Source organism: Ostrinia furnacalis, unplaced genomic scaffold (assembly GCF_004193835.3).
Source record: "Ostrinia furnacalis isolate ACB-3 unplaced genomic scaffold, ASM419383v2 OfSCF3549, whole genome shotgun sequence".
NCBI classification, from domain to species: Eukaryota; Metazoa; Arthropoda; class Insecta; order Lepidoptera; family Crambidae; genus Ostrinia; species Ostrinia furnacalis.
In genome coordinates this window covers 249,733-268,800 of record NW_021133788.1, presented here as the reverse complement: position 1 = coordinate 268,800, position 19,068 = coordinate 249,733, and the positions used below count along the sequence as shown (strand labels likewise).

General features: G+C 36.4%; 1 protein-coding gene across 2 annotated transcripts; it reads right to left on the bottom strand.

Annotated features, from left to right (window-relative positions):
- Nucleotides 1–1,877: 1,877 nt before the first annotated feature.
- Nucleotides 1,878–14,828, bottom strand: LOC114357992 (androgen-dependent TFPI-regulating protein). 2 transcript variants are annotated; one of them, XR_003656347.1, is made up of 5 exons: nt 14,387–14,828; nt 10,672–10,812; nt 7,368–7,588; nt 2,097–3,108; nt 1,878–2,057 (listed from the first exon to the last, which is right to left on the bottom strand). XR_003656347.1 is itself a non-coding variant. In XM_028311836.1 (4 exons), the coding sequence occupies exons 1-4, from the start codon at nt 14,627–14,629 to the stop codon at nt 2,910–2,912; spliced, it is 804 nt and encodes a 267-aa protein (XP_028167637.1). In that variant the 5' UTR covers nt 14,630–14,828; the 3' UTR covers nt 1,878–2,909. The 2 variants fall into 2 exon arrangements, 1 of the variants encoding a protein (XP_028167637.1); XM_028311836.1 differs by having other exon boundaries at nt 1,878–3,108.
- Nucleotides 14,829–19,068: the final 4,240 nt, after the last annotated feature.

The window sequence follows — 19,068 nt, the reverse complement described above, 5'->3', positions numbered from 1 at the left end:
ACATAGCTAATAGTAATAGTACTATGCTATCTGCTCCAGTTCTATTCATATTCATAATGCCAGAAACCATTTTACTGGTAATTGATCAAACGAATTGTTGCTGGCAGTTTGGCCAGCAATGCTCTTTTGATATTGTTTATGGTTTTTTACTTTTTTTAAATATTGTTTTTGGATTTTGAAGTGGCTTTTTTACTGTCTCTTGTACGGTCTAGTTTTATGTCTTGAGCAAATATACTGTTTTTGCCATATTTGAAGTTTTTCATTGAATAGCTTCTTGCATATTAATCACCACCAGCAGGCCTATCTCTCAGAAATATACTGTCCACTCCAGTACCTTTTAACACGAATTTCTCTGCGAACAAAATTAAATGCACGGTGTTTAAAACGTTTATTTCAATCTGTACTTTTTATAGAGATGTTATTTTCTTCGAATCTATTTCCAAAATATCATACTTAAGCCTTTGCCTTGAGCCTTTGCCAATTCATCAAGTACTATTTACTTTTTACCTAGGTACCTAGTACTTACTTTTTGATCAGGTTGAAGGTCTGCTACTCCCTGATATCTTCTTATCAAGACTCAAATCTCTTACGAACGTGTATTAATTACATATATCGGGACCTTCCCTGAACTCATACTATACTAGGTGGACCGACGATCTGGTAAAGGTCGTGGGAGGAAGCTGGATGCGGGCAGCGCAGGATCGTTCATTGTGGAAAACTTTGTCCAGCAGTGGATATTGGTAATGGCTGAAACGAACGAACGAACGAACTCATATTAAAGCCACACAATAAGGTCATACTCACCATTGTCATGTTAATAAGGTAACAAGTTCAAGGAAGTAGAATAACATACTTTACCTAGTCATTTAAAGTTTACATAACTAATATTGAAACAAAATATTGTTGGTCTTACACTTAAAAGCAATTATTGTGAAGAGGTTTCGATAATAAAGACCCCACAAGGACTTCTGCAGACCAGAAAGACTAAGATTATGGTTCTGACAATGTTTCATACTGATTTCAGTCAGATGAATATGTAGTTTAGGAAATAAATGGATTAACAATCGTCTAAAGCAAGGGTCTTCAAAGTTTGAAGCCTTGGGGAAATAATATTTTTTTCGGTATGTTGCAAAGGCCGTAACAATTTTAAATTGTTTGCCCACCTATGCAAACATAGGCTTAGTCCTAAGCTGTCTTAGGGCTGATTTTTCAATCGTTGGATAACTTTTAACTGAGGAATAAGTTTGGCACATTGACAGTTTCAGTATGGGAAATATGTCAAAATGACAAGTTTATTCTTCAGATAAAAGTTAACTGGTCGGTTGAAAAATCGGCCCTTAATGTAATTTTAGATAATGTACCGGCGTTCCTACATCGTAGATAAAACATAACAAATAGCACATCATCATCAGGTTCAAAAAATTATGTACAACATTTATTGATGTTTTTTATTCTTATTTTTACAACGATCACACGAATTTCCTAACTTAACATATTAACAAACACCAAAGTTAATATAAAAAATACTGTCTAAACTTAAGCTGAGTTGCACCATCTTACTTAGACAAAGACTTAGACTCTTTAGACAAACGTCAAAAATCTTTCAAACTCCATACAAAAAGCCCATTTATTGTTATTGTTACGGTTAAAATAAAATGCTGCAACTCAGCCTAAATTGAGTAAATGCTAGGAAGAAGAAAAGAGATTTACAAAATAATGTCAAGGAATTTTCAAAATAAATATAAATAAATTCACTATGACTAGAGGTGAAATTGTGTAAATCAATCGTTATCATTTGACAGTTCATAACGTACGACAAAGCGTTTGACAGAATAATCGTACGTTATGAACTGTCAAATGATAACGATGACGATTGCTTTACACAATCCCACCTCAATCCCTTACCGCAGAATGCATTTAGTACAGCTAATCTTTAAAGGCAAGAATATCGTATTTGCATTCATCAGATGGCGCTTTATTAAAGCAAGGTCCCGTCCTGAAAAATGACGTCAACATAGTAAGCTCTAATACGGTAACTCTCATTTGATAGTACAGACCTTTTTTTTTTTTTTTTTCATATCAAAATTCAAAGAGACCTGGCAAAGAGATTACTGAAGACAATCAGAGGTCTCTCTTATACAGGGTAAATTTGCAATGTCCAAATTTTTAGGAGCGACTCAGTCAGAATCAGTAATTTATTCGATTTACGTAAAGAAAATATTTTGTTTATCATATTTAATTATTTTTATATGTTGCACGCGGTTTCAAAATTAGGACACGTGGATAATTTACTTCGTTCATAGACAAATACGTACACAAGCAACTGCAAAGCTTTAGACATTATGGTGCGTAAAAATAAGCCCGCGAATTATGTTTTCAGTATATTTTTTTGCGAAAAATACCACGATTAAAAATAATAATTAAGATAAAGTACTTAGACAAAACCGTTCCGATTAACGCACACTTCCTAGGGGCGTCAGTTTAAATTAAGGATTGTTTTAAACTATAATAAAAATGAATTTAAAATGTATGTATTAATTATTAGTATAAGATTTACTTAAAATGTTTGTATTCATGAACACAATAAATATAATAGTGGGGGACAACGGAACTTTTTTGGTTTCGATGTCCACCACTGAGGGACAGAGCAACACATTTCTTCTCAATGTCCACCAGTAGGGCCCAACGGGAAGATTTCAGTAGCACTGTCCCCCACTGGTGGACATTGCAACTTTTTTTCTCGATGTCCACCAGTGGTGGACAAATAGTGGGGGACATCGGGAATAAACGTTGTTAAATTGTTAAATTGTTCAATAGAGCTTATTAAAAATTTTTGGATACTGTTTACAAAATCACCCTATGTGCAATATTTTTTACTAATGCCCGCCGCGGACGACACGACAATTTTACTAGCTGGAACTGAATTGTAAGCGCTCACTTTTAGATTTACTCTGTCCCCACAAAAAATCATACAGCACGAACTGTCCAGTGAAATAAAACAAATGTTCGACAATGATGTACAGCACCAGGAGGCCGAGTTTGAAATTGCTCATTGTTTTTATAACTGGATACAGGTATTCGCCTTGGACAATAATACTTTCAGCGCACCTGAAACAGAGAATAAATTGTAAGGCCCAAATTATGGATTGAACACTCTGTATACTCTGTGATTCGACCAACACCACTTAAAAAATTGCAATTGAAAAGTGCCAGTGCATACTTGCAAGGGCTGCTCGCATGCACTGACACTTTTCGAGTGTACTTTGATATCAAATTATTAAGATCATTTAATTTTATATTATAACTAGCTTTCCGCCCGCGGCTTCGCCCGCGTGGAATTTTGTCTGTCACAGAAAAACTTTATCGCGCGCGTCCCTGTTTCAAAAACCGGGATAAAAACTATCCTATGTTCTTTCCCGGGACTCAAACTATCTCTATGCCAAATTTCATCAAAATCGGTTGCGAGGTTTAAGCGGGAAAGCGTAACAGACAGACAGACAGACAGACAGACAGAGTTACTTTCGCATTTATAATATTAGTTGGGATGGGATAAAACATATAAAAACAAATGTTCGGTACTTGCAACTAGCAATAAGCAATTTATTCACAGTAAAGGTTAGACCAGACCAACGCGTGCAGCCGGCGTGCACGATGACGATGGCGATGGCGACCAGACAGCGTGTATAGATGACCCACGCTGAACTGTCCCGCCAAACTCAATGACAGGGGGGCGCTACCATCGTTCAACTATATGGTTTCCAACATGGCAAAAATCTGAACCAGCGATCCGGTATTGACGGTGGCGCCCCACTGTCAATGTCATCGACAGGACAGTCCAGTATTTTGGAACTATATGAATTTATAGCGATGTGTTCACATCAACGCGTCCTGTCATTGGTCGCGGCGATCTATGCAGCGTCTGCACGCAGCGATCAGCGATCATCGCGAAATTTGTCACTGTGACGTTTCTGTTTTTTAAAATCGTTGTAATAAATAGTAAGTAGGATCTGTTAAAAAGTTTTTACTCAATTAAAAATGAATTAATCCTAACATACCACTAGTCTGACCTACTTGAATAATAAAAAAGGTTTTAGAATAAAGTACCAATATCAGAATTTATTTTTATGTAATAAACAAATTATTCTAGTTTTCTCGAGAACCTGTTTCTTCAACTTCATAAATAAAATGATTTATCTGCAGAACAAAATAATTGAGAATGTACATGTCTGCAGCTTTCTCAAAGGCCCTAGAGCAATTCTAACGTCTCAGTCATTAATTTAGAGCCACTAGAAATACCTAGTTGACCAAAACTGATGTCTTTTTGTATTTTTGTATTTTTGAGTTATTATTAAAGACACAAAGGATATTTAGACTATTATGTACTCTGTAGTTTGGGTGCATAATGTAATTCCTTTGCCTTAAAAAAAGTAAATGTCAAGATGACTGTTGCACCGAAAATGAAAATGAAAATTGATATAGATGACCCATGCTGAACTGTCCCGCCAAACTCAATGACAGGGGGGCGCTACCATCGTTCAACTATATGGTTTCCAACATGGCAAAAATCTGAACCAGCGATCCGGTATTGACGGTGGCGCCCCACTGTCAATGTCATCGACAGGACAGTCCAGTATATAAAGATGTTTTGTGTAGTGTTGTGCAATTTAACGATAAGAACGACAATGGTAAAAGGAAATGGGGGCAATTTTTTTCCCTCAAGGAAAAAGATGAATTGGTTATAATCTTACTTGCCCACAAGGACACTGTACGAGCACGTCAGCATCGACCACAACTAGCCGACTGGCCCATGAACCCTGAACGAACGTGCACCGTAGGCACTCTACACCGACGGCACATTGGACTGGACACATTGGATTGTGTACATTATGTAAATCTTGTATATATCAATAGCATTACAGTAATAAACCAGATATCAACCGTCCGCGTTGTGTTTCATTTCCCCCCCTCAGAATACGGAACAAACCAGAAACCGTCAACGGGCGTAAATGTGTATTCATATAAAGTACTCCAAAACGCACTACTTTGACTTTAGAGCAATTAGTCAATGGCCGGCGCGCGCATTGTTTACATATCCGTCAGATTGACACTTTAAAATTAAATTATGCCGTCTTGTGCCGTTCCAACATGTAGGAATGCTACTGGAATTACGAAGAAAGTGCATGGGAACATGTTTTATCCGTAAGTAGCACATTTCCAATTCATTTTAATTAAATAATAATTTTCAAAAAAAATCACGGTTGTATTTTGTAAGTGTTGCCACAAGTCTACGGAATATTTTACCCTACTTTTTTATATTGAATTACATTTGTCTATAAAAAATTCACGCGTTAATTTTGTTAGCGTTACCACAGAATAATGGAATATTTTCCCCATCCTTTTTGTTTTAATTAGTTTTTAGTGTATTTTCATCCATGACAATATGACAACCTGATTAATTAAATTATAAGTGCCACTTGTGGTCTAAACTGAATAAATATTTTTGATTTTGATTTGATTTTAATATTTGAATTAATTTATAATATTACTCCCTAAATAATGAGGAGATAATAAATTACTATCGTGAATTTCATACTTTCCCATTTATTCAAAAGTAAGGCATTGGTCTTCGATTGAAGATAATTTGATACCCAACTTACAGTGGAAACGCAAGATAGCGGAAATGGATCTCTGGAACTCTCTGGGAAACTATGCAGCAGTCGAACTGGCTGAAATTCTTCAATCACCAGCTTTATAACCAGAAGCATGCAGCAGCCTGAAAAGGCTGCTCGCTTTTTGGGGGTGATCTGGGTTGTTTGGAGTAGGAAGATAACCACCCAAGAGAATCAGGAGGCTAAGTGCGGCTTCTAAATCATCAGATGAAGTGTCACCGCCACTGACTTTCGACCTGGTTCCAGATTTTGGAACCAGAACCAGCATTTTGTGCGCCTGATTTTGTTGCTGCAGCACAAAGTTGTCCAAAAAACAAAATTCTTTAGTACATGAATTAAAATTCACATCGGCTTATAATTTACAGCTTTAAATATTACTAACTAATAACATGATCCCTTTTTATGCGATAAAATCTATGAAAAAAATCATAAAATAAAGTCAACGAGAACCTGGCAATGTGTCTTTATAAATACATTCAAAATTGAAAGTAAATTATTACGTATCTGACAGTGTGCATTTAGAGATACATTCGGACAATTCGCATCGTACAAGAATAATTATACAAGTTTTGGGATGAAAAAACAGCACTATCATCAAGAAACCTTTATTTACTATCCATATTACTACAGATAATGACCAATATGCTTTAAAAAAAACACCGAAAAGAATAAAAAATATTAGCTGGTGCGTAGACGCCTGTCAACGGTCTGACATTTTGAATATTACTGTTAAATCTGTGCAGCCTGTAGCGATTCTATACTGTGTAACACAATCTGTAGTATTTGGGCTAACGTTATATTAAAAAAACATTAAAAAATAGTTTTTGGTTTCTCCCGCATATTTTTGTTTTGGTCAACGTATCTTTAAATGCACAATGCCAAGAAAAGGGTTAACTGTGAATATGAAATAATTAAATCTGAACAATGGTTGACAATGCAAAATAGCGCCTATTATAACTAATAAGTGCCTGCCACTTTGTTATTGATGCCACCTGATGTGCCATTATCTTTCTATAAAATCATTATGTCATTTAGTCTTCACTGCGGTAGCACGCCCTCTCCTAAATCAACGGCCAATATAAAGTACTAGATTTCCGCCCGCGGCTTCGCCCGCGTGGAATTTTGTCTGTCACAGAAAAACATTATCGCGCGCGTCCCTGTTTCAAAAACCGGGATAAAAACTATCCTATGTTCTTTCCCGGGACTCAAACTATATCTATGCCAAATTTCATCAAAATCGGTTGTGAGGTTTAAGCGGGAAAGCGTAACAGACAGACAGACAGAGTTACTTTTGCATTTATAATATTATAGTTGGGATAATTTGGCCTGTAATCCCCGCGCTGGCCAGACGACCTGGCGAGGCCTTATTCGCATTGTACTACCCGTTCGCGCTAAGTTTACCGGTCCGTGGAATGCGCGTCCCCTCTCCCAACCGCGATTAAACGCAATTAGTTAGTGATGAAACTCAATTAATGTATCTTATTTTACGCAAATACACAATTTTTATCAATATTAATAAATAAAAAATATTTTCATTTGCTGCAGTTATAGACGCTTCCCTTCGAGTGACGTCATATCGCCAGCGGCTAACTTATCGCGAACGGATAGTGTCCCTCTAGTCGTCTTTAACTACGTTCATGAAAATAATGGGTGATAACCTCAGCTTTAAATAAAGACGAAAATGGAAAATATACTTACACACCACAATAGACAGTGATAACAGTCATCATGATAGATAAACCAGGCACCATGCTAGCTGGTCTCTTCCGCGGTACTAGCACCAGGTCTAGCAGGGTAAACACCAGGGAAACTGTGTGCATGCAGTGCTGGGTCCAGAAAGGTACAAGTTTATCAACCCCTGATGGTGCTAGAAGCAGATGGTCCTTGTTCCACAGCCGCCAAAAAAGTATGTCTGCGAACTGTAATTACGACATCTAAATTAATTATCATCTTTTTTTGGCGTGACGGATTTATACATGGACCGAAGAATGGATAGTAAATCACATTACTTTGTTGACCTAAAATGAATACTAATTATGTGCATAGTTTATTACGAAGGAAGTTTTGTCTGTCTCTGTGTTAAACCGCTAGAACAATTTTAAAAAGTTATAGTCATTAAAAATATTGGAATTTCCAGCTGGAATTTACATTTTATAGCATTTTAAAGTAAATCACTCAATCACTCTTATCTAATTGTAAGACTAAACATCTTTTAATAACTATGTCTATTATTTTATAAAAAACGTTTTATCAAAATTAGATCTTTCAAGCACTGTAACCTCAATTAAAAATGATGATTTAATTATAATACTCAAAGCTATTACGAAAAAAAAAATACTTCGAAAAAAAGAGTATGACTTTTCTTTGTTTAGATCATTGTTATTTGAAACTAGCTTCCACCCTCGGTTTTGCTCGATAGAACCACAAAAATACAAAATAACACTTTATTCATTTTCAAAAGTCTAATATGTACCTAAATAGATTTTTCAAATCGCCAACACGACTTCCCACGTAGTAACTTTATTTCTCTCTTTACTCCTTCCCCTAGATCCCATGTTATACCATCTAAATATATAAAAGGAGAAACTGACTGACTGACTGACAGATCAACGCACAGCCTAAACGGCTAAACGTAGGCACTTGAAATTTGGAAGGGACGTAGCTTAGGTACCGTAGAGGTGCACTAAGAAAGGAATTCCCGAAATTCCCACGGGAACGGGAATTAGCGGGAAAAATGGGATTCACGCGTACGAAGTCGCGGGCGGCCGCTAGTACATAATAAAATTCATGGACAGACATATTTACTTTTGCATCACTATAAACACATTAGATTGCCATTAAAAAATGCTGCAATATACCTACAGAAACAACTTAAAAAAAAACAATCATTAATGTGGGAGTGTGAAACGGAACGCAAGGGAGTGAGTGAGACGGAATGAATGAGTGAGGAAGTAAGAACGACGGGATTTAAACAGAAGACGATTAGTATTAAGACGGTTCTAAGACGTTCCTATTTTTTGTGGTTTATCCTGGAGTAAATACAAATAAAGCTGAAGAAATACAACCTGGGTTTCAATTCCTACAGCTTGGGGGCTCGTCCGGGATAGCCCAAGAAAAGGAAACACGACGATTCACGACGATTACGACGGATTGAGACGTGAGACGTATTTTTATCAATCATGAGACGACGACATAGTAAGCATGATTTCGAAGATGCGGAAGATGCTGGCCCGAGCAAGACCCTGGAGCAGCGCATACCTACTACTTTTGCCTATGCCGAGGAGCTGATCCCAAAATTTAGTGGTCGAGATCAAACTGTCACCGCATCAAGATGGGTCCAAGAGGTGGAGGAGAACGCTGAGATCTTTGGTTGGTCACCATTACACCAACTCATTGTGGGACGCAGATCACTCATTGGAACAGCGGCACTCTGGTTGCGGTCGGAGAAGCCATTCAGGTCGTGGGACGAGTTCAAAACTGGTTTACTCAAAGAGTTCCCGGATTCGTTAGACGTAAAGACAGTCCACGAAATGATGAGTGCGAGAAAGAAGGCCAATAGTGAGAGCTGTACTGATTACCTACTTGTCATGAAGGAGTTGGGAAGGCGCGGGAAAATGCCCGACTACGTCGCAATAAAATATATCATAGACGGCATTGTTGACGTAGAAACCAATAAAATCATGCTGTACGGTGCAACTACATACGGTGAGCTGAAAGAGAAACTGAAAGTATACGAGACAGTAAAGGCGAAAATGGTGGATGAACGACGTAGACCCTCCAGTAGCAGCACGACGGCACCGGTAAATTACAATAAGACGACAAGACCAAGATGTTTTAACTGTGGAGGAAGCAACCATATTTCGGCTCAATGTTTTCACAAGGAAAGAGGGGTTAAATGTTTCCGGTGTAATGAGTTTGGACACAGATCTAGTGAATGTTCAAAACCTGCAAATCATCAACAAGTGACCAGTGAAAATTCAAAATGGCAGTCAGACAATCGTCAGCAACGTCATGCCAGTCCGAAACGAGCGATGTTCACGAAAACACCCGAACGATACAGTGTTGCCAACACGACGCAATCAACAACTGACTGGAGATCGAAACCGAACGTAGAACGAAACGCAGAACTGACAGATGACACTTCTGCCAACTTCATGGTATAGATGACCCACTCTGAACTGTCCCGCCAAACTCAATGACAGGGGGCCGTAAACAACAAAAGTGTAAAAAACATCGAGGCCGCTAAAAGAAGTTCAATTTGTTGACAACAACGCGATAGCTACGGCGAGTCTTATTGNAGGTACAGATCGGTACCAGGTAGAGAAGGTAACCGACTCTACCGAAGGACCCAGAGTAACCACCACCTCATGTGATTATATGAAGAGATGGCCAGCAGGTAAGAAAGATGATGAATGAATGGATTTAGAGTTTTTAGTTAAGTTAATATGATATTTTTAAGTTGTGTTTGAATGGGAAGAATAAAAGACTAAAGTAGTTTGATATTATTTATTTAATTAGGCAAACAACATACATTTTTATTTGTATTTTTGTAACAAGTATTTAAGAGTTGTACCAGTGTTAAGATGTGTTATTATTACATTGTTATAAGAACTGTGTTGCAAAGTAGTCTTGTATAATGTTCAAGCTAGTAAAGTATTACAAAGGATTAGATGATTATAAGAATTGTATTAAACAAGATTAGTTATAAGATGCTTTAATGTAAAGTTTTGAAATGAAACAGTCCGAGGGCGGACTGTACGCAGGATGGCCGAGTGTGGGAGTGTGAAACGGAACGCAAGGGAGTGAGTGAGACGGAATGAATGAGTGAGGAAGTAAGAACGACGGGATTTAAACAGAAGACGATTAGTATTAAGACGGTTCTAAGACGTTCCTATTTTTTGTGGTTTATCCTGGAGTAAATACAAATAAAGCTAAAGAAATACAACCTGGGTTTCAATTCCTACATTAATAAAGACAAGAAAAATGTTTTCTAAAAACTTACAGCGGTAGTGGGGAATATGAAGCCGGTGAATACCAAAAATCTGATTTGATTGAGATTCTTCACGTGATCCCATTGTGCTTCTCCTCTGATCTCCCTCCAATCGCAATATATACATACTGGGAGATATGCCAATGATGCTAGCTAAAACAAAAAAATATTATGATTAGTAGAAATCATATCAATCTAGAAAACCCCGTTTGTGGCTAAAATGAGGATCATTTTATAAGTTTAAAATGTTTTACAAAGAAAAATTATTTAGTATAACCAAAAACGGTACTTTATCCTACCTACATACATATAAAAGGAGATTCATGATTAGAGCACGGAAAGTTGACGTTTCGTGATAAGAATAAGACCTTGATAACGTGCGGACTGGACAATGAACTATATTATATCTAATGTAGGTTAGGTTAGGTTAGGTTAAGTGTCGTCGGACTGTGGTAGTGAAGGCTTTGTCCGGAATCCCACAGTTCCTTCCCACATAAGGCGAATGACGGAGGACCGGGGTCTTTTTAGTGGGTATGCCTTTGTCCTTCTGACTTGGTGAGCCCCACATAACCTACCCTGTCCCCGCAGGATAGGTATGCAATTCAATGCATTTTTTCCCCGAAGGTTAAGTGTCGTCACGGGTGTCGTATTGTATGGAGAATGTAACAGAAACTTTTTTATTTCGGGTCATGTCTTCTTTTTATTTTGTTTGTGGCCTTGGTGTCATGTCACGGGTTCACGGCACGAAAGCAAAACAAATGAAAATTTTAGAACTAGCGGCCGCCCTAATGCGTAGCGCATCCTGATGCGCACTGCGATAAACTTTTATCGTGTCATTTTATCGAATTTACGCGATAAGCACATAAGTACGTTTGCCGTTTAAAATCTATACTAATATTATAAAGCTGAAGAATTTGTTTGTTTGATTGTTTTTTTGTTTACTTGAACGCGCTAATTTCAGGAACTAGTGGTCCGATTTGAAAAATTATTTCAGTGTTAGAAAGCTCATTTATCGAGGAAGGCTATAGGCTATATACCATCACGATACGAGTAATAGGATCAGAGCAACAAAGAAACAACGAAAAATGATGCAAAAACGGGGTTTCACGCGAACAAAGTCGCAGGCACAGCTAGTCATCGATAAGATTTAATCACGGCGTGCAACTTAGCTAAGAAGATCAAGGTCAACAAATCATAGACATGCAAAATTAGCACGTAATGACTTATTCAGTCAATAAACTACGATGAAATAACAAATCATATGTGTAATATACCTACCGAATTCTTGGTCTACAAAATTATTAACAGAAAATTCGCAATCTCAAATTGACCTACAATTTAATTTTGTTTAATGACCCTTAAGTTGGATATATTACTCAAGAATTGGTTCTACCAACTGCAAATCAGACTTATAAAATTTCACGAAGCAATAAAGTAGTTTCGGGGACTTCCAAATAATTATAAACTACGATTGATCATACTCGTAGTTTTCTTTAAAGTAAAAATCATTGTTTTCTTTTTATAAATCCGGAAAATTGACCTTCGAACGTAGGTAAGTATACGTTAATTGACAATATTTTTTTGCAAATTCCTTTTATCCTTAATTCACACATTTTTACCTAAATTCTCACACACAAAAAAAATGTAAGATTATTTTTGTTGCCATTATGGGTATTTTTTATATTAACTCAACAGTATAGGTTTTTTTTACTATTGTGTATGTTAAAATCACAATAACACTAAGGCTGAGTTGCACCATTTTACTTTTACTTTGACAAACGTCAAAAATGTGCCATAACTCGTTACAAAGTTACGGTTTTAAAGTTAGGTGCTGCAATTAGGCGGCTAAGCCATTAAAACATAGTTTTATAATTTTATTATCATTATAACAAAGCAAGTTCATAATAAAGAAATGTAATATATTTTTAATTTACAAGAACACAAAAGTATCAAATTAGTATGGAATTTGGTTATTTGATTGTAAATGAAAAACGCTAACTTTTTTTTTTTTTTTACATTTTCCGGGACTTCCTATAATTAAAATTTAGCTCTGCTTATTATAATTATTGCACAATGTAGTTACACATCATACGTTTTCCATATCGGCATGTTACAGAATAAATCATGATTCAAGAAATTATGAAAATAAAATTTAATAATTAACAATGTCAAATTAATTAATAAATAATTAACATATTATGTCAAATTGTCAAGTAAATTATAAATTTAATTTCAAAGTCAAATAAATAATCCATGTAGAGTTCAAGTTCTTATGGCTCGCCATTGCGCATGCGGGCTTCACGCGCTAGTTTGGTTGAACCTTTAGGGCATGGCTACACTCTTTAGAGGAATTTAAGTTCTTCTTGCCATCAACATGAAGAAGATACTCAGTCTGAGAACTCCAAACATTAGTAAACATCGTTGACGTAGTAGAAAAAAGTTGACTTTTGGCGCGAGGTTAATATGCAGCATAGATTTTAAATAAGTAATGCATAGATTCAAATATTCTTGAAAACAATAACGTCTGTATGATTTGAATTTTTAACAAACACTAATTAATAAATATAAAAGTGCGAAAAGTATTGATTTGGAACCGTTGTATGCTCTTAAACAAACCAAGAGAACGATTTTAAAATTTTACTCTAAAATAAAATAAATTCTTATAGCTGTGTGAAATTGTCCAAAGATTTTATTTTATTTATAATCGTTCTAAATAATGTACGACTATTATACAGGGTGTTTGGCGGAAAGTTAGACAAACTTCGTGGGTGTTTGAAAAAAAAATTAACCAGTTTTTAGGTCTATCGGAAATAAAATAATAAAAACAAAAATATCAATTTAAAAAAATAGCTCACTTAGGGTAAAACGGGCGAACTTGTATTCTTAAAATGATCTTACCCATACACCCACGAAGTTTGTCTAACCTTCCGCCAAACACCCTATATAATCCCTAATCTCTTAATTTCCTAAATTTTCCGATGAAAAGCATAATATTATCAATTTGATTACCTACATACGAGAATACATAAGACAGTTGTGATAGCATTATCATCATCACACAACTAACCCAAAATATGTTATTTGACAGTCGACAAATAAATGGATATTGATAAAATATGTAACAGGATATTCCTAGAATCCTACTTGTATGATACTTATTTAATTTAAGTTTTCTTAATAAATAAAGAAATTAATCAAGTTTCCAAATGCTTTTGCTAGTATTTTCTTTCTGTTTTTGCCAGCATACTACGTGAAATTCCCTTCATCTCCCAACATGGCATGGAATCTCCAACACCTATTTACTATTATGGAAGCAATAAACTTATTCGATTATTGAGTACTATGCTACTTAGATGATATTATTACTACCTTTTAATCGAATATAGAACACGTTCACCTATGAGAAACATCTAAATTCGTCTCTTTAAAATTAAGCCTACAACTACCCAGAAATCACTAGACTCTTAAAGTTAGGTAGACACATGTAAATTTTAGATGTAATATTATTTATTTATTTATTTCCCTCTTCGAACCTAGGACTCTTACCGGCTTCACCACAGGAATGTTGAAAAGCAGTGCAGTGTTAGGTATCAATAAACTACTGTTAAAAATATTATGGAAATAAACGTTTTTGTTCATTTAAAAAGTTTACGACAATGCACGTCAGTACTGAAATTTGCAGGAACTTGTAAAGTAGGCGAATAATTATTATTTATCAACCACTTACATTAAACCAACATGTTATGAGTTTCCACCTCACGTTCGCATACGGCCACAGCGCAGGATCTTCAGCCTTAGTGAAGTCAATCGTCAACAGTTTCGTTGCTATAAAAACTAAATGCACAAACGCCGAAATAAAAACGCATAGCCGCACTTTTAAAAGTTTTTCACTTGTTTTATAACCCCCTTTAGTTGGTATATTAATTTTTTCATTCACCATAAACTTTACTATATTGTCGAATTTCCACATTTTAGTGCTGTGTCCGTCACTTGTGAGATTCCTATTCAGAATGAGACAAATCGTTTGGCCTTATCGGCAACCGACTTGCGACCTGTCATAGATCAGTAGTTGTGTATTTTCCGTATGTTATAACACCGCATTTAGTCGCTGCTCTATAATTGGCACTACCTTTGATTTGAATAGCTCGTAGACATTGAAATAATCGTTACTAACTTTAAGGTTGATGGCTAATGCGATTCGGCGAGGAAAAGATAATCAAATTGGTGACGTCAATGACATGATAAAGTTTGTGGTCATCATCATAAATATTGGTAACTTATTTCAAGGAAGTTGATTATTTCCAACCGTTCAATGATTTTGAAAATAATAAATTAGTGGTGATCGAATTTTATTGTATACAATATGAATTGTATTTTTAATTATAAGACAAGCTTCTTTCTCTATATTACATTAAACATAATATATGGCCCTAAAATTTTATTTTTTCTGACGATTCCGACCATATTACGTTTCTTGCGAGGAAGGCAATAGAAATTTACCAAACCGTTGATTTCCATCAATAAACCAGTTTGTGCAAAGGTACCGCTCCTTACCCAAATGAAATATTCATCCTGAAAAGTTACCTTAGTGTTTCTTTGACGGCTCGGCAGACGGACGACAGCAGATAAAGGAAACACTGTGTCATCTTATGCTGTTGCAATAGAGGCGATTTTGCGACAATAATGTATAATCTGATGTAATGTCGACTGTACCTGGGGTTAATGGTAGTCGCCAAAATATGTAGCTCTACCTACATCGTCTTGAATATTACTTAGGCTGGGTTACACCATCTTACTTTAACTTTGACAAACGTCAAAAATCTGTCAAACTCCATACAAAATACACCGGTTATCGTCAAGGTTACGGTCAAAGCTAGGTGGCTTTTGTTACTCTTTTCTGACTCCACTACTACTGATAGTCACAAAAATAAGGCTCAGTTGCACCACCGTATTTTAACCATAACAATGACCGGTGCTTTTTGCATGGAGTTTGACAGATTTTTGACGTTTGCCAAAGTTAAAGTAAGATGGTGTAACTCAGCCTAAGTGTTGAAAGTAATTATTTGTAGGAGGATGTTTTACTTTTATCGCTAAAAACGGTTTTGGTAAGATAACACGGGATGAGACCAGTTGGTTAAAATCTCAAAGGCAAACACATTTACCTATTGGTGACAATAGTAGGCCAATGGTTTTGGATCGCCAATTAGGTTCCCAGTTCGATCCCCGTCTACGTCAACCGCGCTGTAAGGCCATCTAAGTATTACATAAATAATATTTAGTTCACTTTCAGCTTGCAGAGGTAAGAAGACGTAGGTATGCCCGTTTTCACCATCAATCCCTAATTTTTAAGTGACCCCTATGGTAACACAACAGGTATTTTGTTTTCATAGGGGTCGCTTAAAATTAGGGATTAATGGTGAAAACGGGCATTATTTTCCTAATTTGATGCCTAAAAATTACAAGGAAGCTTTTCAGAAAATAAGAAGCCAAATTGTGGTTAATTAATAAGGTGTGAGTTATCTTGAAAGTAAAAGAGTATTAACTGTAACCACAAGTACACGAACTCATGGTCACCAGAGGACAAATATTGTATTATTTATTCCTGGCAAAAACCTCTCAAGAAGACTCCGTGTTTGTCTCCATTTAATGTAATATGACAAAAAATACAAAATGGACAAACCGTGTCAATCTCAAACTAACCATCGTGTGTCATCTTTTGTTGTTTGTAATAGAGGTGTTATTTTTCATCTAAAAATTTGTCAGAATTGGTTGCGACTGTACTTTGACCTAACGTTGTAGCACCTACTAGTTATACTATTTCTTGTTTATGAATTAAAAATATCTTTCTAAATATAGCTATGAATGAATTGCTAGTCGCTGACATAGCCCGACGGATTAGCAAGCTGACGTGGCAATGGGCAGGGCACATAGCACACAGAACTGACGGCCGATGGGGCAGCAAAGTTCTGGAATGGAGGCCGCGTACCGGAAAACGCAGCGTGGGACGTCCACCTACAAGGTGGACCGACGACATCGTAAAGGTAGCAGGGAAGCGCTGGACGCAGGCCGCTACCAATCGATCAACGTGGAAAGCATTGGGGGAGGCCTATGTTCAGCAGTGGACGTCCTATGGCTGAAATGATGATGATGATGATGAATCGCTTTTGCACCTAGATGTGATTAAATTCACTGTTTTGCATCTCATGAGCATGACGGACATATTTTGTACAAACAACAGCACATCAGGCTATAAAATTTTGTTCTAAAATATCACTTATTCCAATAATATGAGGTGGCACAGTGTTAAGCTTGATATATCGTGGTCGGTTCTAAATATTTACCATGCTCAAGGTGATTCACCATGGTCGCTGCGTCAGTACTATGCCAATAGTTTTTGGGGAAATCACTGATATATGTTTGTGATCTAACATATAATATTAATATTTGTTTTGGTGAATGTTTTTCTGGATAATAGCTGAGAATGATTGGACTAATGCACAAAAATAAACATTATTTTAATGGATCGGGATTCTAATTACATAAAATACGCAAACAGTAAGCAGTTGTAAGCCAAATTGTCGGCCGTTTGGTGTAGTGGTTCAAAACGGACTACTATGCCGAGAGGTTGTCCATTTTGTCCAAGGATATTTTTAATTTATAAATGGATTTCAGATGCTTTCAATTCAAAGTTCATTAATCATCCTCACAAGCTTTATAAACTGCCATAAACGGTTGACTTGACATAACTCAAGGATGAGTGCTATACCTAGCTATTATGTTATTCGTGATACAGCCATTCGAAATCTGTCACAAAATAAGCAAAAAGTACGCAAAAGCTAAGCAGAATTGTCTAGCTCTATCATTTGTTTTGTTTGGGAAATCACATTTTAAAAGATGATTTCATGTATGCTTTAAGAATTAACAAAATCCACGAACACAGTACAAAAAAATGTAAACCGAATAGTCGAGAAATATTTTTAGCGCATGGAACGGAAAACCAAAAGCGTACTTTTATACTTAGCAGTCGACGTCCTGTTCGAGTTTCCTTTGTCTAAGCCTAACTCCGCCCAAACGAAACTTTGTGGACGTCAGGCTGAAACAACCGCCTAAAACTATAGGTCTACTCAGTCAGTGCTTGAAGTATGGGAGAGGCACGGGAGGATGTTTTTGAGACCTCAAACGTCGGCGAAACTTCAGATATCCTTAAGCCTAGGCGCAGACCATCGATTGTTTTGTCGGCCGATAGTTTAGTCGGGCAGTTGATCAGTATGGGCATGTATGGAAGTGCGCGCATTACACCGATTTTATTTGACCGATTCTTCATACAAATTAAAATCGGGCCCACCTATCGGCCAACTAAAAATTGGTGGTCTGCGCCTAGTCTTAGATTTGTGCTCTGTCACGTCATAATAATAATAATATACTCAACATCAAATAAACCGCACCTTCCGCGACGCGAACTTTAACGATTTTCTTCTGACACAATCATGGTGTTATTTGAAAGCCTAATAAATATCCTTTAAGAAAAACACATTTAATTTCTTAATAAATGATTAACATATCTATACCATAAATGTGACTTGAAAAAATACCTCACTCTGGGCCCACCTATGGGATCAATTAGACCAATTTTTATGGTTATAAAACCAAACAATGATCTCACGTGTCCTCTTTAACAGATGGATAGCGATTAATCCCAACTTTTATAGCCTCTGTTCTTGAATCGGTAGTCCGACACTGACACTTTGTGTTGCATGAAAAGTTCTTTTTTTGTTTGAGGTCAGGTTTGGGATATTACGACCCACAAAGTGCAGACCTCCCCAATGCATTCCGCCAACGTCACGTTGCACCAAACGTTTTTATTTTAATACAGTTAGTAGTTAGTGTGTGTACGTGTATATGCACATAACGTGTAATGTCTATCAAAACTTTTGAAAAACGAATAGTATCGCGCCACCACACTTAAAACTCACTCGCCTACTATAAAAAGAAAATAATTATACTTTGAACCTCTGTACTATATGAATAAACGCTATCTATGTGGTATTGAAGACATTATCAATGCGGCTCTACAATGGTCGCACCAATCAGCGCACTTCTGAGGAAGTGCAACGGTTAACCGGCAGATGGCGCTAAAGAAAAAAAAATAGGTTGTGTTGATAATTTTTTATTGCAGGTGTAGAGTTCTAAATTTTGCCTAAATTGCAAACGAATAATGAAATTAACCCTGATTCTAGCGCAGTCGGGTAAAAATAAGGTAATGTTGATAATATAAAATTATAGAGCGAAAAAAATTTTTTTTCTATAATGATGCGGCACGCATTCAGAAAGAAGTGAAAAAGCATTTTTAACGATCTTAAAATAAAATCTCAGAATTGTCATGGAATAATTTTTTAAATCACTAAAAGA

Coding starts and splice junctions, on each gene's coding strand:
- LOC114357992 (XM_028311836.1), bottom strand. CDS start 14,629: ATGTGGAAATTCGACAATATAGTAAAGTTTATGGTGAATGAAAAAATT. Junction 10,813..14,386: donor TCATAACATGTTGGTTTAAT/GTAAGTGGTTGA, acceptor TTTTTGTTTTAG/CTAGCATCATTGGCATATCT. Junction 7,589..10,671: donor TCATATTCCCCACTACCGCT/GTAAGTTTTTAG, acceptor TCGTAATTACAG/TTCGCAGACATACTTTTTTG.